Below are 27,903 nucleotides of genomic sequence, written 5' to 3'. Positions count from 1 at the left end.
GATTAGATTTCTCCCACCCATCCGTCTTTTCTTCCTCTCCTCTCTGGCGATGTGAAGGAAACTTCCTGGAGCAGGAAAAGGCTTGTTATTTATTTTATTAGAAAATAGAGTGTTTATTTAAAGAACATTAAAAGGCCAAGGACCTGCATGAGAGTTGGCATGAGCAGGAGTGGATCTCAGGCTCAGCCAGTCTGAGTGTTGGGATCCTCTCCATGGAGTCAGGGCCTCAGGGGAGGCCAGGGTGGGGGACCCTCGGGTCTAGCAGGAGGGCCAGGGAGCAGTCAGCGAGCACCAGGACGCAGGGCAGAGCTGGGGCCAGTGGTGCTGGTCGGCCTCTGCAGGCTCAGCAGCTCACCAAGTACATCCCTGTGGAGGCAGGGTTGTGAGGGGTGCGGGGGGGGCCCTTGCCCCTACCCTGGGATCCCCCAATCCTCTTCAAAACACCCCCCTGTAACTCACTGTTCCCACTGCCCCATGGACCCCAGCAGCCCCTTGTGGGGACGGGAGAATGGGGGTGGGGATGGGTGCACCAGAGGGGCTGCTGGCTCCCTGCCTTGGGTTCTTGCAAGGATGCCGGCCAGGGGACACTTCTTCTTTTATTGGCTGCACCCGCGGCATATGGGAACTTAGCTCCCCGACCAGGGATCGAACCCGTGCCCCCTGCAGTGGAAGCTCGGAGTCTTAACCACTGGACCGCCAGGGAAGTCCTGTAGGGGACACTTCTTGATCCCTGTCATTGGGGCCCTGACCACCCCTCTCCACCTGTGCCCCCCATCTTGGGTCTCCAGGCCCCAACACCCACCTATCCTTTCCAAACACCCCAAATGCCTCCCCCAGCCCCGCACCCTGGCAGAAGCAGGGAGTGGGGCTCAGAGCCCGGCCTGGTCTTGGCTCCGGAGATGCGCAGCGGCAGGGCGAGGGCGTACCTGTGGCGAACCTTCTCTTTACCAGTGACATGCGGTAGCCACTCCCCACCAGCTCCAGGTCCACGCCGGACAGAGTGGCCCCCTCGCTGGTGAACTGAGCAGCCACAGGGCTGGGTGTGCTGGGCCCCGAGCGTGGCTCCCAGCTGGCAGACAGGCGGCCAGAGCCTGGGGAGGTCTGAGGTCAGCTGTGTCCTGTTCCCCGACCCCAGTCCTGCTGTGACCTGGGCTCCTCCTCAGCCCTGCACCCGAGCCCTTTGATCTGTGGCTCTGTCTGTTCTGTTTGACTTCCTCTTGTGTCCTGCACCCTTTTCCTTTGGCCCCACGGGGCTGTGTGTGGTTTGCAAAGGAATCCTGCCTCAGGGCCTTTGCACCTCTTGTGCCCACCCCTTGGGATGCCCTCTCCTCCAGCTTCGTCAAAGCCCTTTCAAGCTTTCCTTGATGCCTACACTGCCCTGCTCTAGCACATCCCCAATCCTCCCCTAGTTCGTTTTTAAAATCTTTTTAGCTGTGTCGCGCAGCTTGCGGGACCTTAGTTAACCGACCGGGGATCGAACCTGCGCCCTCAGCAGTGAAAGTGGAGTCCTAACCACTGGATTGCCAGGGAATTCCCTCTCCCCTAGCTGAAATAAGCCTCTCCCATTTGAGACCCCCAAGACCTTAAGCACAATCATAACTCACCCCCTGTCTCGGACACATCCGGAAGCTTCCATAGGAGCCTCTTCTCCTCCAGGTTCCTGGCATCAAGAGAAGCTTGGTCCGGTCTCCACCAGAAAGGACATGGGGAGCCCAGGGTCCCAGCTCAGTTGCCCCTTGGCTACATGACCCGAGAAAGCCGGGTCTCCTTCCTGGCCTCAGTTTTCCCATGTGTGAAATGGGGGTGGGGTGTGGAGCAGCTGGTTCCTGAAGGCTCTACAGCCTTGCAGCACTTTTAGATGATGCGTTTGGCCCTATAAATTTGGCTTCTTGGTGGCAGGTTCTACCTTTTGTACAAAACAAAGGCAACATTGTGCAGTGACTGAAAGCCAGGGACCACCAGTGGGTGGCTGGGTTGAAATCCTGGTGGAACCTAGGTAAGTGACTTAGTCTCTGTGTGCCTCAGCTCCCCCTCCATAAGTGGGGATGATGGTGGCCAACCCCTTGAGGGATTGCTAAAAGCCCCAAGCCTGTCAGTGTGTGCAGAAAACAGGGAACAAGCCTGACATGTAGGAAGCTCTCGGTGTCAGACATTGTTATTGCTAGTAACATCACCCTTAGCTCCAAGCAAGGTGAGCCCACAGGGAATGGTCAGGCCTAGGGTGGACCCTTCAGTTGGTGTATCAAAGGGAGCTCTGCTAGGTTCTGGGGGCACTGCTGAGCTTCCCCAGGCCTCCCACATGCCCTCACCAGGTGGCAGCCGGCTGCAGGCGGACGTTGGTCACAGGCTCCCCTATGGGCAGCAGGATCTGGACATTGGTGAGTGGCGTGGACACGGCTGTGACACCAGGCCGGTAGCAGTACTCCACCGAGACCTGAGTGAGGGTCGCCCCGCACTGCCAGTGGGTGCTCAGCTGCAGAGGAACGGACTGGGGACCGGGGCGGGAGAACTAGGGGAAGGGAGAACAGGAGAGAAGACACGGCTTGAGCCGTCCTGTCCTGCCACACCGCATACTATTCAGCCACACTGCCCCTGCCATGCCACCCGCCATTCAACTGACCTGACTGCACTGCCTAGGACACCCCAGGGGCTCTTTGTTGATGAGAGGCTGTGTTACAACACGTCTCCAGCAGAGGGCAGACGAGTGCCCCATTCTAACAAAGTCTTGGGGACAGGTGCCAGCTGCCAGGTCCCGGGATCGGACCTCTTCTAATCTGCACGATGGGGCCATCTGCACTAGTGGAGGCCAGGCCCCCCTACACTGCCCACCCCGCCTACAGCTCACGCCACGGTCATTGCTATCAGCCTCCATTTCTGCTGCCTGCTCACCCTGTCCCCATCCACCATCCCCTCCCTGCCCCCTCTGCCCCCCGCCATCCACCTGGCCCACCTGGTACCGCAGCAGCACTACGTTGTAGTAGGAGGCAGCTGGATTCTGTTCTGCCTGACGCTGCAGGGCCTCAGTCAGAGCCGCCATGTTGAGCCAGAAGTCTTTGGTCTCAGGGTCGCTCTGGGAGGGGTCACTGCAGAGACCGGGAATAATCACCCCAACCCTCGGGAGATGCCGTCCCAAGGGCCTCCAGCATCCAACCTACACCAAGGGCTTCCTAAAGATGCAGATTCCCAGGCTAACCTTGGGACCAATAAAGCATAACTCCCAGGGAAGGGCAAGGGTGGGAAGCAAAAGACAGAAGGAGAGTGAGTTTCAGAGAGGGAGAGCAGCTTGCCCAGGGTCACACAGCAAATCCCGGGAGGGAGAACAGGAATTCAGAGCCGGGGTGCTCCTGGCCCCCACCAGTCCCTGGAACCCCCTAACTTTTCTCCCTTTCCTCAACAGTACCTGAAGAGCAGGTCAGCATTGGGGTGGAAGTGCTCAATGGGGGCCGTGTGCACGAGGCGGAAGCTGAGGACCGGTGGGGGTGGGGTTCCGCTGAACACGCGCACGATACCAGCAGGGAAGGTCATGGTCAGCTCCCCAGTTACTCGAGCCAGGCAGCTGGTGGGGGCGGGTGGTGAAGGCACTGGGCGTTGGCTCAGGGCTGTGCCTGGCACCTCACGCTCCCCTCTCTCCTAGTTTCACTATAGCCTGTGGTTCACCAGGTCCCTCAGAATCAGCAAGGCTCTGACCATGGCCAGCCTCCCAGCCCCAGCCTCCACCTCTTGTGTCCCTGCCTGGACAGCAATCCAGACACCAGGAAGAATCCACACTGGGCTGAAGGAGACAGGAACACCCCCTTCTCCAGTTCTCTTTTCCCCAGGCCACCAGGAAGCTCAAAGCAAAACATTCAGTTTTGTAACTGTCCTCAGCTTAGGTTTCCGGTCCAATACTCTCCTCCTCTTTGTGGCTTGATCTTAAGGTCTTTTCGGCTGGGCACCGCCCCCAGATTATCCCTGGTCCCTCAACTCACCCTTAACCTGCCCCCTCCACGGGCCTGGCCTCTGGTCTTGCTCCCTTCAGTTTGACGCCCACAGCAGCCTCAGAGGAGTTCCTCTAAACCGTGGCTACATCAATGCCTAGCCCTGCTCAAATGCCTTCCATGGTTCCTACAGCCCTCAGGATGGGTCTGGTTGTTTAGCTCAGTGTTCCACGGTAAAGCAGATCATGAAACCCATCTGAAAGCTGTCCCTGCCGGAACCTAGATGCACAGCCCCCAGGGAGCCCTACGTTTGCCTGTCACCATCTGCACTGTGCCCCACCACTGTGTACCTGGGGTTGTGGCCACGGAAGTAGGCGTGGACATACTCAGTGAAGGCAGTGGCCACGGGCAGGGCATCCTGGGAGCCCAGGACCACAGGGCTTGGGCCCCGGGAGACTCCTGGGGGTGGCAGGGAGGGAACGAGGGACAGGCAGAGTGAGCACAGGTCCCAGGCTCCGGAACCCGCCCTCTGCCGACACGGCCTCCATTGTATCACTAAGCCACACACCCGGATCAGAGAAGGTGAAACTGAGGCCCAGAGAGGACCCACGTACCATGTCCTGTCTGGGATGAGAAGCTGGGCCGTTCTGGGATGGTGCTGGGGGCTGAAGAGCCCAGTGGGGAGGGGCTCAGGGAACGAGACTGGAAGGGAAGAAGATAGGCCAGCCTGTGAACACCCTAGCAGCAGTGCCCCGATGCTGACCCTGGAGGCGACCCCCAGCCCGGCTCCTGCCACCCCCCCTCACCCTACCAGGTCCCCATTGCTGCGCATGAGGGGACAGGATGCTTTCCTGGAGCGAGGTCTCCGGGGTGGGGCTGCCAGGCCCTCCCTGGCTGCAAGGTCAGCAGGTACAGGCATCAAGTCTGGGGAATGAGCATAAGAACAGACATGGCTGAGCTGCTGCCTGGGCCTCTCCAACCTCCCCAGGGGAGGAACTCAGCCCCAAACTGGGAGTTGGGCTTATAGGAGGAGACCCCCTGATGGTTGGGAGTCCTAGGGCTACAGAGAAGGTGCTGGACAGGACTGTAGACACCATCTGCAACCCTGAGTCTCCCAGACACTACACTGGTGGCTCAATAAGGGGTGAGCTCCCCATCACTGGGGGTATGCAAGCAAGGGCTGGATGCTCAGGAGGTAGGCACTCTACGGGGGGGGGGCGGTGAGGATTTGGCAGAGGCATTTTACCCAACATTTGGCAGTTCCAAGGGTAGTCTCCCACCCTGGCTTGCGTCTGAGTCACACCCTTCTAAATTAACTAATCATGGTGTAACACCTAGGTTCCCCTCGCTCTCTTGCTTCACTAGTGTCCCTGCTTTGCTCCATCTACAAACGCTTACTCGCCCATCTCCCCTCCTACCTACACCCCAGGCTGTGCCAAGGTTCTCAACAGGGTTGGATCCTTCATGATGCTGGGGCCGCCCTGCATACTGTAGGGTGTTAACAGCCTCCCTGGCCTCCACCCCTCAGACGTCAGGTATACCCCGCCCCCAAGTGGTGACAATCAAGTAACAGTGGTGACATTGCCAAGTGTCCCCTGAGGGGCACAACTGGCCCAGTTGAGAACCTTAGTTCTACAGTAAAGCGCAGACAACTGTATCTGTCTACACTCACGGTCTACACTCACTCCCCTGAGCCCTCCCTTGAACCAGCTCCAACCAGGCTCTTTCTTTAACCAAGGATGGTACCAAGCCCCCCACCCCACCCCCCGCCACCCCGTCACCACTGCTGGGGACCTCATGTGGTCACAGCCCACAGTCTCTCTGACTCAGGCCCCCAGGAGCCAACCAGTAGCCAATCCCCTCCTTCCTCCCCCCCTCTAGCCCTGCCCCTGCTCCAGCCTGGGCGCTCTCCTACCCTCTCCCTGGGCAGCCTTCCATCCCACTTCAGCTTGCTGATGTCTTCATACAGCTGTCCACAGGGTGCTCCAGCCTGGCCTCCCCCATCCACCTGCCGTCTAAAGGCCCAGCCTTGACACGCCCCCACCCCAGCTTCTTCCGCCCCATCTTCCCTGCTCTTTCGGCCCTTCCCTCTCCCTTCAGCTGCCCTCAGGCCCTCTGCCCTGATTCCTCTGTTCTCCGGGTCCCGTGACTGTCTTCTGGCCTTCTCCCCACTGTTACCCCATCACCACTTACCTGGACTCACCTCCCTCGTCTCTGGCTCTCATCCTTGCCTACCAAGCGGTCAGAGAGAGCCTTCAATCCGAGCAGGTCCCACCCCTTCTTTGCTCACGGCCCTCCCTCCTGTGGCTCTGACCCTGCTAGGGGTAAAACTCACATTCCTCCCTGGGACCACCAGCCCCCACCTGATCCCATCTCCCTGCCGACATCTCCCCCTCCACTCCCTCCTTCTCCCTTCATCACTCTGCTCCACCTGCACTGGCCTCCTAACTGTTCCTCAAAGGGTCTTGCCTGCTTCCACCCCAGGACCTTTGCACAGGCTGCACCCTCTGCTGGGAATGCCCTTCCCCCGCCATGTCCATATGGCTGCGTCCTCACCTCCATCAAATCCCAGCTCAGATGTTCCCTCCTCAGGGAGGCCCTACCCTTCTGAGTCCTCACCAGGCACCTGCCACCTCCTGCCTTGTTAAATATCCGTATCACTATTGTCCCTGCAAGAGTGAGGGTTTCTGCCTGCCTGGGTCCCGGCTGTGTCCCCAGCATCCTGTTCAGACCCTGGCCACATTAGGTGCTCAATCCTCCCCCAGGACTCAGATAACTCTCAGACTAGGGGTGGAGGAACTCACCTCCTCCAGCCACAGCCTCCACCCCCCAGGGACCCGGGGATGGTGCGAGGGGCTGTGGTGAGTCTGATGGCAGCAGGGGCTGCGTCCCCCTCGACTCTGGGGGCGGCACCCTACAGGTAGGTGGGCTCTGTGGGGTGCCTGGGCGGGGAACCCAGGAATCCGGGGAGGGGCCGGGTGCCACGTGGGACGGTGAGTCCAGGCCAGAGTCCTCCACGTTCTCGGGCGACGAGGAAGAGAAAGGCGAGGGGCTGGAGGTGAAGCCGAGACTGCTAGAGCCTGGGGGAGGGAAGGGGGCAGCCAGCTCCAGACCCCACTCACACGGAGTCCCGTCCATCCTCCCGCAGGCCACGCCCATGTCGAGGAAGGTCCGCCCCCATTCGATGTCTCCCCCACCCCCCCTCCACCCCAGGCCATGCTGTCTGGCTACTTTCACCTCCACTGATGCCTGCCTATCCACTCATTGTCATCCTCACTCCCACGAAGGCCACACCTTCTCGCCGGCTCCGCCCATTCGTGCCATGGCCCCGCCCACCCTCACTTTGACCCACAAAGGACCCCAAAAGTCCTCCGTCCGGCCTGGCCCACGGTCCTGAGCCTCCTATCCTTGCAGTGGCCCCACCCTTCCTCCTGCTGGCCGCCCGTGTCCCTGAAGCCCCACCCCCATCACCTGTAAAATCTTCATGGTCAAAGGCGGACTCTAGGGGAGGCCCAAAGAGGTTCTTGGAAACCTGCTCGTCCGATTGCAGCTTCTCTGCACAGCTGGGGACAGGGAATGGACAAGAGGGGCGTTTCCATGCCTCCTCCCACTTCGGGACCTTTGTACTTGCTGTTCTTGGTCTTGAGCTCTGTCCCCCACGATCTCCCTGCGGCCACCTCCTGCTCCTTTTCAGGGCTCAGCTCAGAGTCCTCGCACCTCCCCTGCTACCCCTCCACCACGGCCCCAACTAAAGCCACCCACTCCTGTTTTCCATCACATTGCCTGCTTCAGTTTCTTCACAGCACTTGGAAGCATCGAATATGCTCTAACTTATTTAGTATTTAAAAAATCTGAGCCTCTAGAGTGGGACTCTGAGGAGCACCTGTCTTGGTCATTTATCTCCAGAACCCAGCATAGCACAAGTACACATAAGGTGCTCAATAAATGTTCATCGAGTGAATGACTGAGTGGTCCCTCAAAGACGGCACGCCCTTAACTCCCTGCCAGGATAAGAGAAGGGGAGTCGGAGACATGGGGAGGCAGCAGGGGAGGAGGAGAGAGGCAGGGATGGCCCTCACCTGCCCACTCACGTGGGCCCAGTGCCCCATCTCCCATGGAACCCACCTGCCAGCCCTTGGGGCAGATCGAGGCCTCTGTAGTTTCCCAGCAGTGTCCCCTGCAAGAGATGCACCTCCTTGAGCCTTTCTGTCGCCAGGCCTGCACTGCTTCCCACTCCACACACCAAGGAGACCAAGGTTTGGAGCTGTCTAGTCAGCTGCGCAAGGTGACCAGCAAATCAGGCAGAGAGGGGTTCGAACCTGAGCCCACTTGTCTCCAGTTTCTGGCTTCTTTCCCAGCCCCAGCGATCCCTTTTGGCTCTCATTTAATTCTCACAATGACCCCATTTTATAAGAGGAGATCAGAGTGGGTAAGCAGCCTGCCCCAAGTTACACAGCAGAGCTGGAATTCAAACCCACACCCACACTCCAGGCCCAGTCTCCCTTCCACGTGCTCCTCGTCAAACTGAAGACCCCTTAACAGGCTACTCACGTGAAGAATGGCGTTTCATGGTGCCCTGTGGACAAAGGGGTGGCATCAGGTCGGTGGCATCCAGCCAGCCCCACCTGCCCCACACACAGCACCTCCCCACGCCTCACCCCTGGGCCAGGAGGGAGGATGAGGCTGCCAGCTGTGGCCCTAAGCTGTGCTGCGGCTGCCTCGGGGCTGCAGGTTGGGGCCCGGGCCGGGGCGGGCTTGATGTGCACGTAGAATTTGCGGGGCTCGTCATCATCGAAATCGGAGTCGCTGGATGAGAAGCGGGAGGGCTCCGCTGTGCGTGCACTGCAGTCAAGGGGCCAAGCGGATTCTAACACGGGGTTTCCCTCCAGTCAGCCCTCAGATCCATCTCTTCCTGCTCACATCCCTTCGAGGCACTGCACAATTCCATCTCTCACCACTTGCCACCCTTGCCTTGACACCATGTATTTGCCATTCTCCTCCCCCCACAAGCCTTCATACAAGCATGCCCTGTCCTAACTAGTAAACTCCTATTCAGCTGCTAAACCCCAACACCGGTGACCCCCTCCTCCAGGAAGTCCCCTTGGCTCCCCCTCTGGGGTAACCAAGCTCCCCTCTCTCCCTCTTGTTCAGCCCTGACCCCGCAGGGGCGAGTGTCTGCATTTGAATCTGCTTGGTTCACAGCTGGAGGCTCCCCTCAGGATGTACACAGAGAGGGTTGCTAATGGTGGGCGGATCACTGTGGACAGAGCTCTGTCCTTGCTGTGCCAACAACTGCCCCCAGAAGGCGCCAGGAGGATATTGTTCTGGGTCACATCAGGCCGGACAGTGAAACCTTCTTCATCCACCTCTGGACATGTCTGGGGGGACAAGTGGTGAGTTAGTCTCTCTGGCACCAAACCTCCCATCTCACCCTGCCATGCCCCCCTCCACCTGTGGGCCCTGACTCAGACCGAGAAACAACCCCAATGGCAATAACGATCTTCTCGCAGTTCGTGGGCAGGTTCTTGGAGGAACAGAACATGCCGCAACCTGTCCTGAGGGGCAAATCGAGGCTAAGAGGGGACATTGGTCCCTCCCACGTGGTCCATGGGAGTTTGCAGCCACGGTGGAATTTGAACCTGGTCCCTAAGCTGTGCTACCTCTTGCCCCTTGAGCTCCAGGCTTGGCTTCCAGGTCTGGGCAGGGGGGCCAAGGTGGGATGGACCCCTCCCACTTGCAGCCCGGCCTGGCCCCTCCCATGGCACTCACCCCTGAATCGGGCTCCAGGGAATCTCTGGGAATGCAGAAGGAGGTGTCAGTGTCAGCTCCCCCACCTCCTCTGGCCCTCCCCTCCGCCCCCAACACCAGACACGGAACCTGGGGCCAGCCCCTGGGCTGCTATGTTGTCCTGAACTAGCCCTGCAGGTGGTGGGAACTTGGGGCTTGCTTGGGGCCGGGGCAGTGAATCTGGAGTTAGCTGAGCACGGGGTGTTCTCAGTCAGCTTGGAAGCGGAGGAACCCTGGAGTTAGTCTGAATGTAGGGCTCACCTTGGCAGGGAAATAATGGGGCTAGCCTTGGCAAAGAATCCTGGGCTAGCCTGGGCAAGGGTAATCCTGGGCTAGCCAGGGAAACCATGGGCATAGGGAGGAATGTGATACCCGTCTGGGCAGGGAGACTCTTGGGCTCATCTTAACAGAGCAAGAATTGCCAGGCTAGATTAGGTGGGGAAACAGTAAGCCTAGCCTTGACAGAGGGAGAAATCCTGGGCCAGCCGGGAAGGGGGAACAGGCAGGCCCTGGTCTAGTCTTGGCAAAAGGAGGATCCTGGACTAGCTTGGGCAGTGGTAATATTGAGCCAGTCTGGGACAGAGGAGCTCCTGGCCTAGCCTGGGTAGAGGGACTCCTGGGCTAGCTTGGAATACGATTCTCCTGGGCTACCCTAAGCAGGGGCCTTCTGGGATACCCTGGGCAGGGGGAGGGATCTTGGGTTAGCCTGGGCCAGGGCTGGGTTGGGGTGCTTCCTCACACAGCTGCAGGTGGCTCCCGCTCCCGCCGGCTCAGTCCTGGGAGACGAAAGGCCTTGGCTCCCCGCAAACGTTTCATTGCTGAGGACAGATGAGGGGGATGCAGCTGAGCCCTGGGGGGTTCCCTTCCCATTCAGCTCTGTCTCCCTCATCCCTGTCGTCCAGCCTGGGCATCCAGGCCCAGACGTACTTGCCTTCCTGCAGGGCAGCTGCACTGTACGCCTCAAAGTCCAAAGGCCCTGAGACAGAAAAGATTGAGAAACTCAGCTGGGCGCGGAGACTGGGCCTGGCAAGGGTAGCAGTATACCTCTGGCCACACAATGGCACCTGGATTTGAGCTCAAGACCAGTCAGGGTCCAGGGCCTGAGCCAAGATGCTGAACCAGCCTCAGAGATGGTCATGAGTGGGATGGGCCAAGTGTTCTGGTCCTGCCTTGGATGGTTGCCACCTTGGGATGGACCGGAGGGGGCACTGCCTGAGTTACTTCTTCTACCTCCAGCATTTCTGCGTTGGGTGGTTCAGGGGATGGACCATAAGTCTATGAGATGGGCTGAGCCTCAGGTGCCAGGATGATGACCTGGGACTCCCTCTCAAGGGTGCTGGGGAGCCATAGAGGGTATGTAAGCAGGAGCAGGGCATGACAAACCTGGAGCCAGTGAAGGGCAAGAGTGGGGGCCCACACAAGGAGAGGTGACCTGAGCTGGTGCTGGGCTATAGAGACAGGAGGGAGAAAAGACAGACCCTAGTGGTTGACTAGAGCTAGGGACGCAAACTGTGTACCGGCATCTACTGAGTGCCTACTATGTGCCAGGTACACGTTTTGCCCTTTATCTGCATCAAATTACTGAACATTCACAACACCATTAGGTGGCGGTTATTATCATCCCCACTTTACAGGTGAGGAAACTGAGACTCAGAGAAGGCAAGACAGACGTCCAAGGTCACACAATGAGCGACAAAGAAAAGACACAAACCCAGATGTGACCCCAAAACTTTTGCTCTCAATTCCTCCTCAACTCTGTATCTGGACATTTTCAAATTGGTCTTTTGCTCAACAACCCTCAATGGCTCCCTTGGGCCCTCAGGGAAAAATCTGAAAGGCTGAGCTTGGCATTCAAGGTCCCTGTGGTATCCAGTTGTAAGAGATTTACACATAAGATCAGGCAGCAGATTCTCTTCCTCTGCGGGCTGCTGAGTTAGATTTGTCATCAGCCCATTTTTCTGATGAGGAAAACGAAGCCCAGAGAGGTTCATTCTCTTCCCTCTTGAGTCCTGTTCCTTCCCTACAGCTCCACAGCCCAACCCCCACAGATACCCAGACTCACCAGGCTTCTCCTGGCCTGTGCCCTTGCTCTCTGCAAACTTCCTCAGCAGCATCTCCACGCTGATGTTTTCTATGTTCTGCTTAAACTCCTCATGTACCTGGGCCAGGCGGACGAAGTGTGTAATCAGGCAGGGCCAAGGCCCTCTTTCCCAGAACCCCAGCTTCATTCCCCACCCCTGGCCCCACTCACCTGCCCAATCTGCACATGGGTGTCCTCCACTGAGTGAGCATAAGAGCCCAGCAGGGCCTTCATTTGCCGCAGGTGGGTCTCCTCCATGGCTTGGAAGCGCTGAGGCAGGAGGGGAGGGGCAAATGGGAAGGTGGGGCCACAAGGAGTGGCTATGTGACCCAGCCTGACCAATAAGGATGTTCCAATCCCCTGGCCTCAGTGATTGGTTTGGGGAAGAGCTCTGGGACTTCTGCTGGAACCATGGAAGAAAACACTTTCATACCCTAAGTCAATGTGTTGGTGGATGCATGTGGGGGCTGCTGGTGGCTACTCTGCAACACACACACACACACACACACACACACACACACACACACACATCCGGGAGGGTATGTCTGCCTGGGAGTAAAGCCCTCAGGGAGAAAAACAGACTTGAGAAGCAGAGAGGCACAACTTCCTGTCAATGCCATTGGAGCACCTGGATCCAGCCGTACCTGAAGCTCTGCCCCCTGAACTTTTCAGTTCCCTGAGCCTATACGTCTCCTTGTCAGTTTGAATGAAGATTTCTATCACTTGCAACTTTCTATCACTGCAAAATGAGAAAAAAAAATCTGATTCTTAATCCTGAGATCCCAATCTGCTTTTCAAACATTTGGGTAGACAGAGACCCAGAGAGGTGCAGTGCCTTGCCAAAGGTGGCAGAGCTGGGGAGAGATGGAGGCTGGACCAGGAATCCAGGCTTTTCAGCTACCATGACATGTCAGGAGACTCTTGGCTTCTAAACTCTGCACTGTCTTCTTCAAAAACCTCATCAGTGATAATAAAAATAATAATACTAATACTTCATAGAGTGGTTTCTATGCACCTGGTACTGTCTGAAAACTTCACATATGGTGACTCATTTAATCTTCACAACAATTCTATGAGGCAGGTACTATTACTGCCCCGATTTTACAGGTGGGGAAACTAAGGCACAAAACTGACTTGGTTTTTGAAATAATAATAACAGTAACAATAGCTAAGTGGCTCTAGAATTCTACGGCTTTAAGCCTGTGATTCTAAGGCTTCTGGAGTCGAGGGTTTGGAAGGTTCTGGACTTCTAGGGCCAGAGCATCCTGGGCCCAGGAATGTGTAGGTCTCTAAGGTACAGATGCCTGGTTCTTACCAGAGCTGAGTCCAGCATCTTCTGCTCGAAGTCGGCACGGGCTGAGTTGTACTTCTCCACTGAACGCCGCAGGCTCTCTGCTGCCTTCTTGGTCTTGGTCTCTGCCTAGGAGGCACAGGGAGGGGACAGAGTTGAGAGGGTGACACTCAGGGCACTTCCCCCGGCCCCATCCCCCAGCAGGTAGACTCCTTGGGGTGCCCAGCATGTATGTGGTTCATGCAGGTTCAATGACCATCGCTCTGTGATATGTTTTCACTCTCCCAGCAGGCAGCTCCGTCACCCCCGGCAAATTCCTCTGACCTGTGTGGGCCAGCGGTGGCTGGGGACCTGCAGCTGTGTGCCCACCTTGTCCATCTCCTTCTGGCTGGTGCTCTCCCTCCGCAGCCGCTCCTGGTCCATGCAACGGTTCAGGTAGTTCTCGCGGGACTTGGGCAGGAGCTGGCTGACGCCTGCAAGGACCTGCACAGCGTCCAGGGTGCCCACTGCTTCCTCTTTGCACTGTGGGAGCGGAGAAGAGCATGCGGGGCTTCCACCTGAAGCCCCTGCTGGGGTACAGGACCTGAGCAGACCCCAGGTGTATGCCATGAAATTCCCAGCTTCCCAAACTCTGTGGGATTCCAGGTCCTAGAGAATACTTTTTCTGAGTATTCTATGAATTTCAAAAATGTTAACTCTTTAAATAGGTAATATTTACACATAATTCACATTTCAGAAAGTTTTAAGGGATGAGTTCAGGTAAAAAACTCCCATTATTACCATGATACTTCTCCAGAAGTAACTGGCACATGGACCATCAAATGTGCCCATTTTTTATGACAAATGGCAACAGTCCGTACTGTTAAACTCAGTTTTTTCCACTTAATAATTCATTCCCAAGATTGTTCCATATCAGCCTGTAGAAAACTTCCTTGTTCCTCAATTTTTTAAAAACTGTGGTAAAATACATATACAATAAAAGCGGCCATCTTAACCATTTTTAACTGTACAGTATGAAGTACTGCCAACTCCCTTTTTTTTTTTTTTTTTTTGCGGTACGCAGGCCTCTCCCTGTTGTGGCCTCTCCCGTTGCGGAGCACAGGCTCCGGACGCGCAGGCTCAGCGGCCATGGCTCACGGGCCCAGCCGCTCCGCGGCATGTGGGATCTTCCCGGACCGGGGCACGAACCCATGTCCCATGCATCGGAAGGCGGACTCTCAACCACTGCGCCACCAGGGAAGCCCCCAACTCCCTTTTTCAACGGGGGTTAAAAACCACAGACTCAAGACTTCCCTGGCGGTCCAGCGGTCAAGACTCTGCACTTCCACTGCAGGGAGCGCAGGTTCGATCCCTGGTCAGGGAACTAGGATTCCCGAATGCCGCACGGTACGGCCAGAAAACGAAACAAAACAAAACAACAAAAAAAACCCCTGCAGATTCTAGGGATCTGTAAATGCAAAGCCTTTATGACTCTAGAATTCTAAGCTTCAAATATTTTGGGATCCTGAGAGTCTAAGGTCTGGCTCTTCCAGAGTCTAGAAACGTCAAATAACAAGATCTGTAGCCCCTGATGCTCTAGATCAGGGGTCATTTTCACACATCACAAAATATTCTTCTTTTGGTTTTTTTTTCAACCACTTAAAAATGGAAAAACTATGCTTAGCTCGAGGGCTGCACGAAAACAGGTGGTGGGCTGGATGTGGCCCGTGGGCCGTAGTTTGCAGATCCCTGCTCTTGAATTTTGAGACTGAAATTCACCAATGCTCAGGTCTGTGAGATTCTGAGTTTGATGTCGTGGAATTAACAGAATTCTCAGAGGCACACACCAGGGGCTGGTGGTTCCAAGGCCCCAGAAGTCCTGGGATCCTGGGAGCCGCTGGCATCCCCCATCCACCAGCCTTGTGGTACCCACAGCACACACCTTCTTGTGTGCCTTAAGCTGTTCCTCGCCGTAGCGGAGCACGTCCTTGATGAGGTCCTGCAGCTTCCGTGTCAGCTCCAGGTGGCAGAGCGCCAGCTTGTCTGAGGAGACTCGGAAGACCTCCCAGAGTGGGGCGAAGGTCCTGGAAACAGGTGGGGTCACACATCCCGGGCCCAGCAGGCCCCGCCCCCCAGGGACCCCTCATACAGCATGGCTGGCATTGGCTCAGGCATCTAATGTGTGCCGGGCCCTGCTAAGCATGAACACATATGAATTCATTTAATCCCCACTGCAGTTGTGTGAGGTGGGCCTGTGGCAGATGGGGAAACTGAGGCATGGGAGGCTCCATAACTCACCCAAGGGCCCTCAGCAAATGAATATCAGAGCTGGAATTTAAACCCAGGCCGAGGCCCCGCAGTCCTCTGTCTGGACTCCAGGCCCCGCCTGATACTCACAGGCAGCTGAGACTCAACCTGCCCAAATCAAGTTTGAGGGGCTTTCCCACCTCGACAGAAGACCCCTCTGGCCTCCCCCCTGCCTTTGCTCTCTGCTGCCGCCATTTCGGCCCCCGACAGAACCTTTGCCCCACGGGAGCCGCAGGGAACTTTGCAATGCCAATGGAACCACATCACATCCTGGTTTAAAAGTCACCTGTGCGTTGGGGCCCTGTGGCCCCTTCCCTCTATTTCTCCCCTACTTCATCTCCACTTTGTCCAGGCCCTGCAGCCATGCCAGCCTCTTTGCTCTTCCTTGAACATGTACGGTGCGTTGCTGCCTCAGGGCCTTTGCACTAGCTGAGCCACCTGCCCGGGTCTCTGTCCTGCAGACACCCCCATGGCTGATTCCTTCGCATTACTGAGGTCTCGGCTCCAGAGATAGCGGCCAGCCTCTACTGCTCCTGTTCTCTTCCTAGCACTTTTCTCCCTGGGAAAGGACTTTGTTCATGCTTGTGGTTAACAACCATCTCGTCACACATCCCAGATGTACACCTATGAACAGGGCATGAAGGTGACTGGAGGCTTTATCTGTCTTGATTGCCCCGGGCCCCCTGGTGCCTTGAACAATGCCTGGCACACAGTAGGTGCTCAGTCAATATCCAGTGAATGAATGAATGAACTAGTGAATGAATGAACTATATTCCTCTGTCCAATCAGCCCCGTAAGCAGGGGGATGACTCCCTGTTCCACATATCACAAGCGTGAAGAGATGTCCACCCAAGGGCAGGCTCCTGTTGCCCCCCCCAGCGCACCACACCCTTGGCCACTCCTGCCCCACCCAGAGCCCACTCACCCCACCGAGGTCCCGTTGCTGGCCAGCTTGGAAAGTTTTGCCATTGCCTTCGAGTAGGTCTCTTCGATGGTGGCCCTGGGTAGGAGGACAAGGTAAGGATGGGGAAGGTTCTGAGCACACTTGGGAAAGGCCCCACACCCCTGGGCCTCAGTTTCCCCATCTCAAGCATCTAAGCAGTGTCTCTCCAGGAGAATGATACAGTCCCCTGACAGGGGGAGGTGTTCTGGAAATTCATGGGAGAGGTTTTAATCCTTAAGTAAAAACATCAGTAGTAGTAGCAGCAGTAGCAACAGAAGATAAACAAATTTTTAAGCACATAATATAAATGTTTTATATGCTTTGTCTCCTTTAATTGCAGAAGACAAACTCGTATTTCCTCTTTCCCTCTAGACACTGCTAAATGCCTACCTCATATCCACTCACATTTTCATCCTAATAGAACCTCAGTTTTGTTTGGGGTAGCAGTGTGCCCAGTTAAAACCAGTTACCCATTGGGGTATTTTCTGAGAGAGGCACCCGTGGGGTAGCATAAGCAACAGTGGATGGATCCAGGGTCTGAAGGCCCATAAAATAAAGAGTGGCCCCTGTCCTGTATGGCTGCGACAGGTCCCACGTGACAGCCACAAAGAGAAAAACCTGGTTAATAATCCTCTGGACTTTCTGCCCAGATTTAACGGGCGTTCAGCTGCTGAGAAGCTGGGGAGCAGAGGCTGCCTTGCCATTTGAGTTTATTATGTTTTCTCAGACGTCGGAGCATTGACATGCTGAGATGCAGATTATTTCATTATACATGATTTTTCTTTTATCATACTCAGGGCCCCGAGACTGAGTTTTCAAAATTCTCCTTGTAAGTAGGTCATATTAGCGTCCCTTCAGGGGGAGGCGTTAGAACCTGGTGATCGTCATTTAAGATGGGGCATGGGGCTGATAGTGTTGAGAACCATTGGTTCGGAGGGTCTTCAAGCCCATTTGCTTCCTGGAGACCCCAGGGGCCTGGATCCTTTCTGGCAGGGTGTGGTGTGGTGGAAGGATGGAATGGGCAAGGGAAAAGGGGGGCACCAGGGTTGGGGCACAAGATGAGCATGGCTGTGTGGACTGTGGGACATGGCCATGGGGTGGGTGGGGCTTGGGGACCTCACCTCTCCCGGATGAAGTCAGCCAGCTCCTTGGTGGAGATGGGCCCCTGCTTCACGCTGTGGTACAGGACCTCAAAGCCATGGTTCTTCTCTCCCTGCAGGGAATGGGGGTGGAGATTGAGAAAGGGGATGGAGAGGACATCAAGGTTACCTAGCAACAGGGGCTGGGCTGAGGAGCTAACCAGAAGAAGTCCATCCTCTTGGTTGTAGGGATTGGTTCAGGCCTGAGCCAGTCAACCTGTTGCATTTCCCCCTCATCACAAGGATTGGTTCATGGGCCTTAATTTGGTCCAATCAGAAAGAAGCCTGGGAGAATTCCCTGGTGGTCCAGTGGTTAGGACTCTGCGCTTCCACGTCAGGGGGCCCGGGTTCCAACCCTGGTCAAGGAACTAAGATCCCACAAGCCACGAGGCGTGACAAATAAATACATAAATAACAAAATTTAAAAATAAATAAAATAAAAATTCAAAAAAAGAAAGAATCCTGGGATTTTTCTCCCATAGTTGAGGGAGAGACATTCTCACTCGCTGGTTGTCTCTCTCTGTCACTATCTTTCTGTCTTTGTGTGTGTGTGTACCTCTGCCTCTGTTTGTTCCTTTCTCTAACAGTCTCTTCCCCTGTTTTTCTCTCTCTCTTTCCATAAATGATTGTGTGGTCACAGGAGATACTGGAAACCAAGTGGAAACCATGAACTTTGGAAAGAAGCTGAACCTGAGAGGGTCTGAATAAAAAGTGTGTTGAGTAGAGTTGCTGGATCAAACCAACCCTGAAAGCCACACTACTGCACAACTTTTCCATTTTATGAACTAATATGACCCCTGTTGCTTAAGTCACTGTAGTTGTGTTTTCTGTTCCCTTCAACATGAAAACTCCCTCTCTGAGAACCCCACAAAGCAGGATGCAGGTCTGACACCTCTCTCAGGACCCAGCAATATCCAGTACAGGGTGGGGCACAGAAAGGGCATTTCAGTTTGTCGAATAGATGGACAAAGTTATTTTGCTCTTACCTGGGACTGGTGGGAACAGAGCCTCTACCCTGGTGCCTGCTGATGCCTTGCACCAAACCTCTTTCCTCCTAGTTCTGGGGTCACCATGGTGGGAGAGGCCAGGCCTGTGCTGTGTGATCCAGATCAGTCACTGTCTCTCTCTGAACCTGTAGTGGCTCCTCATTAAGATGGGGGCAGGGAGTCACCTACCTCTCATATGGGGATGAAGTAAATACCAAGATGATCCACATCACGGTCCCCTAAAGCCCCAAAGGCAACCCTAGTTTCTGCTGATTCATGGTATTACTTAGTTATCATTGCTTTAAGGTGGCTCTTGTTTCTTCTCCAAATATATTGATTTAAAAGGGCAACGCTTACCACTATTCTCTTTTTTCTTTTTTTAAAAAATTGTTTTCTTATGTTTAGGCCACACCACACGACATGTGGGATCTTAGCTCCCCGACCAGGGATCGAATCCATGCCCCCTGCAGTGGAAGTGTGGAGTCTTAACCACTGGACTGTCAGGGAAGTCCCTACCACTATTCTAAGTGGAAAGCCAGGACCCCTTGCCATAATGAAGGGGACGGGAAAAAATAAGGCAACGACTATGTTTTAATGCCAGCCCGATCCTGTCACACGTGAAAGGCAACATGTCTGAACACTGAGCTGTCAGTTAAAAAGGGTGATCAGCTGTGGTCGGAGGGAAGTCGAGATATTTTAGCACCAAGTGGGGCCTTGTAATTAGACTGAAAGAGGAAGCTCATGGAGGGATCCAATGTTATTTAATTCCCGACACAAATCTCTAAAGTGATCCCTCTGGGAGCACTTCACAGACCCTCTGGAAATGATGGTTTCCTCCATCCTCCTCCAACCTGAGGGGTTCACCCTCCCAGTTACCTGGAAGCTTGAAGGATAAAGCCAGAAGTCACCACCAGATGATCCCTCTTGCTGTGCAAATGGAAAAATGGAGGCCAAGACTGGGGAAGACCCAGGACAGCCTCTTGGCCTCGCCAGCAAATAGCAAATGGTGCAGACATGCTGCTCTTTCCCACCACGGTATCCTTGCTGGGGCTGTTACTGTCACCTGGCTCACTAGCCTGCAACTTTCTCAACCCATCCAAATTCTTCCACCTCTCAAGGATCACTGCCGGGCCCTCCTCCTTCAGGAACATTCTCAGACCCTCCTCAGACCCCCACTTCCCAACATGCATTGTTGATCCCTCCAGCTCCCCAGGAATACATTTTCTCTTATACTTCTTTTTTTTTTTAATTTAATTTTATCTTTGGCCTCGGCTTACGGGATCTTAGTTCCCTGACCAGGGATTGAACCTGCACCCTCAGCAGTGAAAGCACACAGTCCTAACCACTGGACGGCCAGGGAATTCCCTAGAAACATACTTTCAAGGCCCAAGTGTCAAATCCTCCTCTTATGCACTGGGTCACTCTGAGCCAGTGACTTCGCCTCTCTGGGTCTCAGTTTCCTCATCTGACAAATGGGGACAATGACAGCACTCACCTCCCAAAGGTCTTGGTGAGCTGAGGCTGGTACAAGACACAGGGCCTCCTGCACAGTGCTGAGGGCTCAGCAAACAGCCCCAGCAGGCCTCCGCCCACCCTGCCCAGGGGATCCTCGGGTGAGGCTGCACCAGGCACCGCCGCCCAGGCCAGCATCTGGAGCTGACTCAGAGCCAACTGCTGGCCCGTTTCCCAGACCTGGCAAAGCCCCCAGCAGTGTCTGGCTCCCCCAGGCTGGGCTGGCAGCCGAGGGTCCTGGGAGGGGCTGTCTCGGGCCTGTGTCTTCTTTCACAACTTCTGGACTCCAATCTTGCTCCCACGCCAGCCCCAGAGAGATCTTTCTAATACAGCTTGATCATGTCCCTCTCCTGCTCACACTTCTCCCGTGGCTCCCCAGTGCCGTCCATGCCTCTAGACCTGACTTGGTCCAACAAGACTGGGGCATCCCTGTGTGGCTTGATTTCCCCTGACTGGAGCCCCCTTCAGGCCAGTCAGGGCCCCAGCGTCACCCAGCAAAGAGTCACCAATACAAACAATAGATTAAAAAAGAAACAGACATTCCAGGGGTACTATCTTAGTCCTGGGGAAGCAGGAGTTTCATCCCTCTTTCCCAGATGCAGAACCTGAGGCTTTGAGATGCAAAGCCACCTGCCCAAGGGCTCCCAGAAGAGCCCAATTCAAATCCCAAAGTCAAAGCTCTTATCCACTGTGTACCAGGCTATCTTTGGAAGGAGGAGTTGGGGGTGGCTTCTATTTTCTCTTTGCTGGTCTGAATTTTCTGCAGCGAACTTGCATGCCTCATACAATGAAAAAGAATTTAAAAGAAATGTAGGTGCCGCATGCCATTAAGAGAAATTTAAAATAAATGTAGGTGCCGCTGTCAGAGCTCCAATACTTGGGCGACCACCGATCCTCAAAACGGTCAACCCCCACCCCTTACACAGATCACCACCAGGGCCTCTGAGAGTGGCAGCATTTTGATGGGGTCACACAGCCATTCAGAGGCAAATCCAGGGACTCTGACCCTTGGGAAGGAGATGGAGGTCCGTTCCCCCGCCACCACTCCGCAATTGGCAAGGGGATGCAGCCCCTTTAAGAAAGCAAGTGCTAGTAAGAGGAGCCCCAGCTGGGGAGGGAGAAAGGCCTGTTGCCATGGGCAACGGGTTGCCTAGCAACTGAGCTTCCTCTGCAAGCTCTGGGCTTGCAACTGAGGAAGGGGCTTTCTGCCCTGGTCCTTGCCTGATTCTCCTGTTCACACATCCTCTGTGGCTCCCCATTAGCCTAGCTCTGCGGGAGGAGTCCTTGTGCCCTCAACTGGCCACCCAGTGTCACATCTCTGGATTTCTGCCCAGGCTGTTCCCCCTGCCCAGAATGCCTTTCTGACATCCTGGAAAATCAGCCTTCAAAGCCCATGGCAAACACAGCTCTGTGTCCTTGCTCCTCCTGTGGGCATACCCAAGGCTGGGTTCAGCTCTGACCCTACAGGGCTGGGTGTATCTTACTGGCTCTGTGTCCCCCAGACTGGAGGCTTCTCAGTGTCAGGGCTTGGATGGAATCTCTTGGGAGCTCCAGCATCTCCCAGAGTTGGCTGGGTGTGGGGTAGTGGTGACAGGGAGGGAGGGAGGGAGTGAATGAATAAAAACAAGTCTGTCTCACTTGGCTCCTTGAGTCACAGTATGTGGTCCCCAGCTTGGAGGGCAGACAGGTGAGCGGGTCCCTAGGGGTCAAGTGAAGAAAACCCCCCAACTCTCCAGGATGGGGAAGATGTGGAAATTCCCTGGCTGGAATGATCCTGGATCCTGAAAGTTCAGTCTGGCCCTGGGTTTGAGCCCTGACTCTGCACTTTCTCACTGGGCAACTTCGGGTGAGAGATTCCTACTCTGGGCCTCAGTCTCCCTGTTCAACCTGTGACTTGCCCAAGATCACAAGGCCTATGACATCTGGGGGTATAGATTCAAACCCAGCCTGACTTTTCCCACTTTAATTTCTATCCCTTGCAGATCCTCCATCTGCCCAAGACTCTGCCCACAAGCCCCCAGGTCCCTCCATCTCCATAAAAGCCCCCACAGCCCTTCCAGGAGCCCCCACCAAAGTAACAGCGGATCTTACTTACCCAAAAATACTCCCCAAAATACGACATTCTGATGGCCTCTATGGAGACCCTCGAAGGCTCCCGTCTGGTGCCTGTGGTCTGAAGAGAGAGGCAAGTTTGAGCTGTAGTCATAGCCAGCTCGGGCCTGAGGAAGGGAAATTCCAACTGCTCTCCTTGTGGAGGAGGGAGAAAGAGGATGGAGAAGGAACCAAAAACCCCAAGGCTGGGAGTGTGCCAGGGCCCCTGAAATGATACAGCTCTGGGCATGGTCCTCAAGTAGCCCCCAGCCTGGGAGGACAGAGCTGAATACAGATGCCCAAGCCCTGTTGGGTCAGACTAAATGAAGAGATACGGGCTAGGGGAGCCTAGACTAGAGGAAGGGGCATAGGGGTTGGGGTTTTAAAGCATGAATAGGAGTTCATGGTCAGGGATGGGTGGAAAAGCTCTAGGCCATTTCACATATGGAAAAACTGAGCCCTGCCCAGAGGGGAAGCTACTTGCCAAGGTCACACAGCCAGGAAATGACAGTGGATTTGCACTCGTGCCAGCTGAGTCCCAACCTGAGCACTCAGCCCCACGCTGGGCAGCTCCTGTGGGAAGAGGGTCTGGTGAGAGGTGGACACTGGGACTGTGATCGGCCACATGGCAGTCGGGGTCCTTGAAGTGCCCCTAAGGTTCCCTCGGGGTCTCCTGAATCCCTCTACAACAGTCTCCATGTCATGCACACTCCTGTAATGGACAGCTCATCCCTCGCCATGGTGACCCAGCTGACACTGGTGCCCCTATGAGTCCCAACCTTACCCCCTGGAAGCCAATATGTTCACCTGGTATCTGAGTCACTGTCCAGCTCCGTGCCTCAGTTTCCCCATCTGCAAAACAAGAGGGAATGCCTAGAAGGGGTCTTGCTGGAGGACCCCAGGCCTCCCTGCAGAGGGGGCAGGGCCAAGCCACCAGAAGAGGGAGGGACACTTGGTGTCCTTGGCATGTACTTGAGGTTGGGCTTGTCACTGGAGCCCGCAAGCCTCATCCATAATTCATGACCCCGCAGGCAGCTCAGCAGCAGCTGGGAGCCCAGGAGGCACAGTAGCAGCAGGGACGGGGCTGGTGACTGCAGGATGGGAAAGCTCCCTGGGCCTCACCAGGAAAGGACTGAGCAAGGACCTTGGACAAGGCTGCCCCTTTCTGAGCCTCAGTTTTCTAATCTTGAAAGTGAGTTTAATTCGACCCATTATCAGCTAGCCCCTGGTCACTTGACTTCTGTAAGTCACTCAGCACCCACCATGTGCCTACCTGGCCAGGACAATACCAGGGTCCATGAGATGATTCAGCCCTGGGCCTGCTTCCTGAGGAGCCCTCAGTCTAGGAAAACAGAGCTGAACACAGATACCCCAGTCCTGCAGGGTCAAAGCTGAACCAAATGGAGGAACAAGGACTGGGGGACCTGGACTAAAGGAGGGGGCGTGGAAGTTGGGGTTTTAAAGCATGAATAGGTGTTCACCAGGCAAACAATTATTTGATTCAACAAACATTCCCAACCACCACCCTGTGCTGAGTGATGCTGGGGCCCCTGAGAAACTCTAGCTCCTAGTGTAGCCCCTGAGGAAACCCAGTCCAGCTGGGGATATGCTAAGCTGACATCCCAAGGGGGAAAAGCCCTAAATTCCCATCTCATTTCTTAGTTCCTGGCCATGACCTAGACCCTGAGCATCTCCAAATCCCTTAGAGTTAGGCTAACTGATAAGGGAACCATTAGTCCCATGTGGCAACTTAATTTTAAACTAAATAAAATTATATACAGTTAAACCCCTAGTTCCTCAGTTGTGCCAGTCTTGTTCCCAGGGCTCAGGAGCCACATGGGGCTGGTGGCCACCCAACTGGAAAGCACAGATAAAGTCCTGCTAGACAGTGCTGCTCTGGAGGATCCTAGGAGCCACCGGGCCCAAGTTCCCCAGAAACCAAGCATCTTGCTACTGTTTTTACAACTCCCATTAGATTGCCCCTCCCCCAACATACACTGAGCACGAGTGTGTGTGTGGCGCTGTGCCCAGCTCTTCACAGGTACCACACATTCATTCAGCCTTCACAACCACACCGCAAGGCTCAATCCCAACTTTACAGATGAGGAAATTGAGCCACAGAGAGGTCACTCACTGGCCCCGGGTCACTATGATTTTGTCCCTGACCTGTCTGCAAAAGAACTCCTGTTCGAAACTTCCACACGTGGCTCTGGATCTCCATCTTCCCCCGACCACCCTGCCATCCCTCCCGCCACTCAAGGGCCGTAATGGGGGTCGGGGTGGCCCTGCGCAGGCCCCAGCCCGGCCCAGGAAGTGACACCTACTGTTTCTCCTGAAACCCGGGCCAGGTAGAAGGGTCTCCCTTCTGCTCCTGAGCGGGGCAAGGAGGGGCAATGGGGGCCTCCTGGCCTGGGCTCAAACTCACCAGACAGTGAATGGGGCCAGAGCCCCTGTCAGCTGGGGCAGGCACCAGGAGAGAGCCACGTGGCCCCTGCCACTTCCGTTAGCACCAAGCAGAGGCCCCTGTGCCTGGGGGACAGGAAGCTCACCCTGCCCCGCCCACGGCCCAACAGCCACCTCCCCTCCCCCTCCAGACAGCACCCATGGGACCTCCCTGGCACCGTGCAGGTCCTGGGCGGATAAACTGAGGCCCCTAGCCGGGGCTATTATTACCAAGCAAATAATCTTGACAACAATTGTGAAATAACAGTACCCACAAATTGAGCACCAACCCTGGGCTAAACATTCCACACCTCACCATTCTGAGGGGGACCAATGATGCCTGCTTCACTGGGGGAGAACCCAAGACTCAGAGAGGGGAGTCCACCTGCCCAAGGTTGCACAGCCCATGAATGGGAGCACCAAAACTCGAACCCAGGGCCGCCTGAGGACGCTCATAGGCCAGAGGCACTTTTGCTTTCATGGGCCCCTTCCTCCAATAAAAAAAGAGAATTTAAACTATATTTTACAATTACATTTGGCATAGAGACGAATATATTAATACCATATATTAAATGTTTGCTTTGACCCCAAAGCTTGTTTTTTTTTTCCCCTTCTGATTTTAAAAGAAGTTAAAACACCTTTACAGACCCCTAAAATATTGTGCCTGAGACACGGTGGTCACTGTGTCTGATGAAGTCAGCCCTGCGTGAACCCAGGTCTCCCAGCCTCCAGAGAGCCAGGGCAAAGTCCAGAGATGGACAGGGACTTGCCCAAGGTCACACAGCAGGTTGTCAGTGGACCTGGATGTCCCCATCCTCTGGCTGCTGGAAGTGGGGAAGAGTCCTTCCGGGAGGTGGCTGACACAGGCTCTGGGTGCTGCCCAGAGATCTACCCTCCCCAGCACCAATTCCCAAAACCTTGGGGCTTCTTGCCGGTTCAGAATTAGAGCAGGTCTCGGAGCAGATAAAACAAGACAGGAACCAAGTCAGCAAAGAAGGCAGGGCTCCGGTTCCTGATGGGTTGTCTAGAGCTCCTGACCTCTCACTTGGTGGCCCTGGGCTGTCCCTGACCTCTCTGGGCCTCTAAGGTTCTGCGAAGCAGGATATCATTTTGTTCCCCCTTGGACTCTTATTTGCTCACAGTAGGGCCAGTTTGGGGTTTTTCTCTTCCTTTCCTGTGATTGGCCGCTTGGCTATGCTGTTTCAAGGACCAGCTCTGTCATGTGCTTCCTCCCCTCTAAGGCTGACCACCAGGGCTGTGCCCATTTACACAATCTGGCTTGATTCTCACAATGGCACTTGGAAGCAGTGTCTCATCTCAGCCATTACCCCAATGAGACAACTGAGGCACCGGCCCCATGTCACACAGACTGGGCTGTGAACGGCATCTGAGCTTATGCTCAGGAATTTTTCAGTCCTCCCGCCCTGGTCTCCTCCCTCTCCATCACTTCACTTGGAAAACACTTATTGAGCACCAACTGTGTACCTGACTACCGAGCTCTGGAGACACAGCAGGCAATACCCTTGCAGACTTCCCTCTCTCCTACCCCTGCCCCAACCCGAGTCAGCTGTTGACCCCATTTATGCTCACTAATATTGTAATTAGTATTATAATTACAATATTATAATAATTATAATATTGTATGATAATGATTGTAGTATTATAATGATCATGTCTGCACTTGCAGCACTCCCATTCTCACAGTCTGCTCTGATCTTCCAAGGGCGATTCAGCCCATTTCACAGAAGAACACAGCAAGGTGCAGAGGGGCAAAGCCATGCACAGGAGAGCTGGGTTTGAACCTGGGAGCGTTGGACTCCCAGCCCCACCACAGGGAAAGAGCCCCAAGGGATAGGGGTTAGACTGGCCTAGTGCCTCCCACCTCCTCCTGCCCAGGATCCTGCCCAGGTACCGGCTTTGCCCCTGGTGTGGGTGAAGGTATGTGGGTCAGGCTGTGCCCCGGGCAGTCCAGTGGGTGCGACCAGGGTGGAGGAGCCCCTGTTCTGATGATGGCAGCTTGGCAATATGTTTTACTGTCTGGCAGAGCAACCCTTCCAGCAATGCCAGAATGTGACATCAACCCATTTTGCAGTGTAGTAAACTGAGGCTCAGAGGCCAGCAAGGCATATGGGGAGATCTCCAAACCTATTGCTCTCTCTCCTCCAACCACCAACATCTTTAGCAAAAGGGTGGAGTTACATTTGGCAAAAGATGGGGTGGGTGGGTTTCAGAATCTGTAGAATACAGGCTCCAAAGCCCACTTTCAAAAAAAAAAAAAAAATCAAGGCTCAGGGAGGTCTGTCACCTGCCCAAGGTCACCAGTGAGTCAGGTCCATCCAAAGCCACCTCCAGGTCCCCACTGCGGCTGGGGCAGGCGAATTCTGGGATCTGAGGCAGATGGAGGGGCCACCCACCCCCCAACACTCCTCCGCACTTCACTTGCAGCCAGCCTCCAGCAAGATCCTAATTTACGATTTATTTTAATCCCTGGGAACAGATGCTCGCTGCCCAACCCCACTGAAGCAGGGACCACCACCAAGTCCATGCTCCAAGTCTCTCTAAGCCTGGCCCGGCAGGCAAGGGACCCCACACTGACCCCTCGCTAGAATTCCAAACTTGGGGTCCCTGCAGGGGACGCCAGTGAAAGGCCCCTCCACCGCCCATCCTTGTGCTCGGGGGGGCTGGAAAAGGACACTCTAGAGGAGGGACCAGGGGACCCCCAGCTCCTCGGCCAGGCCTAGATCGGGGTTCATAGCAGAGAAAAGGGGTTCCTCATCTTGGTCCCCAGGGGTCTACAGGCCAGAGCTGGGAAAAGGGAAACTGGGACCCGTTTCGGCTGTCCTGGGTCCCAGGCTGGAGGGAGAGTGGCGTCCCCATCTCTGCCCCGGAACCTAGACCCAGATCCAGGCTTAGAATAAAGGGATCTGGGGAGGGGTCTCGCTTCATAGCTGCCCCGCTGCACGCTCCAGTTCTAGGCCAGGAGATGGAGGATTTGGGAGGGGTCTCTAGCTCCCTCCGCGGATCCCCGATTATCACGAGGGAGCGGGGGGAAGGACGGGGAGCCCACTGCGCAGCCCCCCCACCCCCTGTTCTCCATCCCTCACACCCCGCCGCGCCTTTGACCCCCGGGACCGCCGGGCTGCCAGGCGCGGTGCGCATGGGGGCTGCGCGGGCCAGGGGGTTTCGGGGGTGTCTCGGTGGACAGCACTTACCTCCCGAGCTCGGGCCGAGCCCCGCGCCCGCCGCCACCTGCGGCTCGGTCGCTGACACGCGAGCCCGCCCCGCCCCTCCCCTCCCCTCCCCTCCCTCCCCTCCCCTCCCTCCGCGGTGCGGCGCGGCCGCCAGCTGGCTCCGCCTTTGGGGCGTGGCCTGGAGAGTCCCCACCTCCGCGGCGGCCTGGAGGCAGAGGCGGGCTCTGAGAGCGCGCGG

General features: G+C 55.6%; 1 protein-coding gene across 5 annotated transcripts; it reads right to left on the bottom strand.

The window, feature by feature from the left end:
* Positions 1-77: 77 nt before the first annotated feature.
* Positions 78-27,756, bottom strand: FCHO1 (FCH and mu domain containing endocytic adaptor 1). 5 transcript variants are annotated; one of them, XM_060296872.2, is made up of 29 exons: positions 27,687-27,750; positions 22,840-22,884; positions 22,517-22,605; positions 22,037-22,114; positions 17,426-17,517; positions 16,287-16,361; positions 14,997-15,138; positions 13,445-13,597; positions 13,100-13,204; positions 11,956-12,054; positions 11,767-11,863; positions 10,636-10,680; positions 10,444-10,522; positions 9,687-9,711; positions 9,238-9,295; positions 8,576-8,754; positions 8,469-8,493; positions 8,043-8,094; positions 7,389-7,480; positions 6,722-6,997; positions 4,729-4,841; positions 4,532-4,619; positions 4,268-4,376; positions 3,401-3,556; positions 2,951-3,083; positions 2,310-2,509; positions 1,605-1,660; positions 927-1,091; positions 78-366 (listed from the first exon to the last, which is right to left on the bottom strand). In XM_060296872.2, exons 4-29 carry the CDS (start codon positions 22,061-22,063, stop codon positions 344-346), a joined length of 2,664 nt encoding a protein of 887 aa, XP_060152855.1. In that variant the 5' UTR covers positions 22,064-22,114; positions 22,517-22,605; positions 22,840-22,884; positions 27,687-27,750; the 3' UTR covers positions 78-343. The 5 variants fall into 5 exon arrangements, with proteins under 5 accessions (XP_060152855.1, XP_060152852.1, XP_060152850.1 ...); XM_060296867.1 differs by lacking the exon at positions 78-366 and having other exon boundaries at positions 387-1,091; XM_060296869.2 differs by lacking the exons at positions 78-366; positions 9,687-9,711 and having other exon boundaries at positions 386-1,091; positions 10,632-10,680.
* Positions 27,757-27,903: the final 147 nt, after the last annotated feature.

This window comes from Globicephala melas, chromosome 3 (genome assembly GCF_963455315.2).
Source record: "Globicephala melas chromosome 3, mGloMel1.2, whole genome shotgun sequence".
Classification (NCBI taxonomy): Eukaryota; Metazoa; Chordata; class Mammalia; order Artiodactyla; family Delphinidae; genus Globicephala; species Globicephala melas.
Note: the sequence above shows the minus strand (reverse complement) of the source record. Positions and strands in the feature narration are given on the sequence as shown.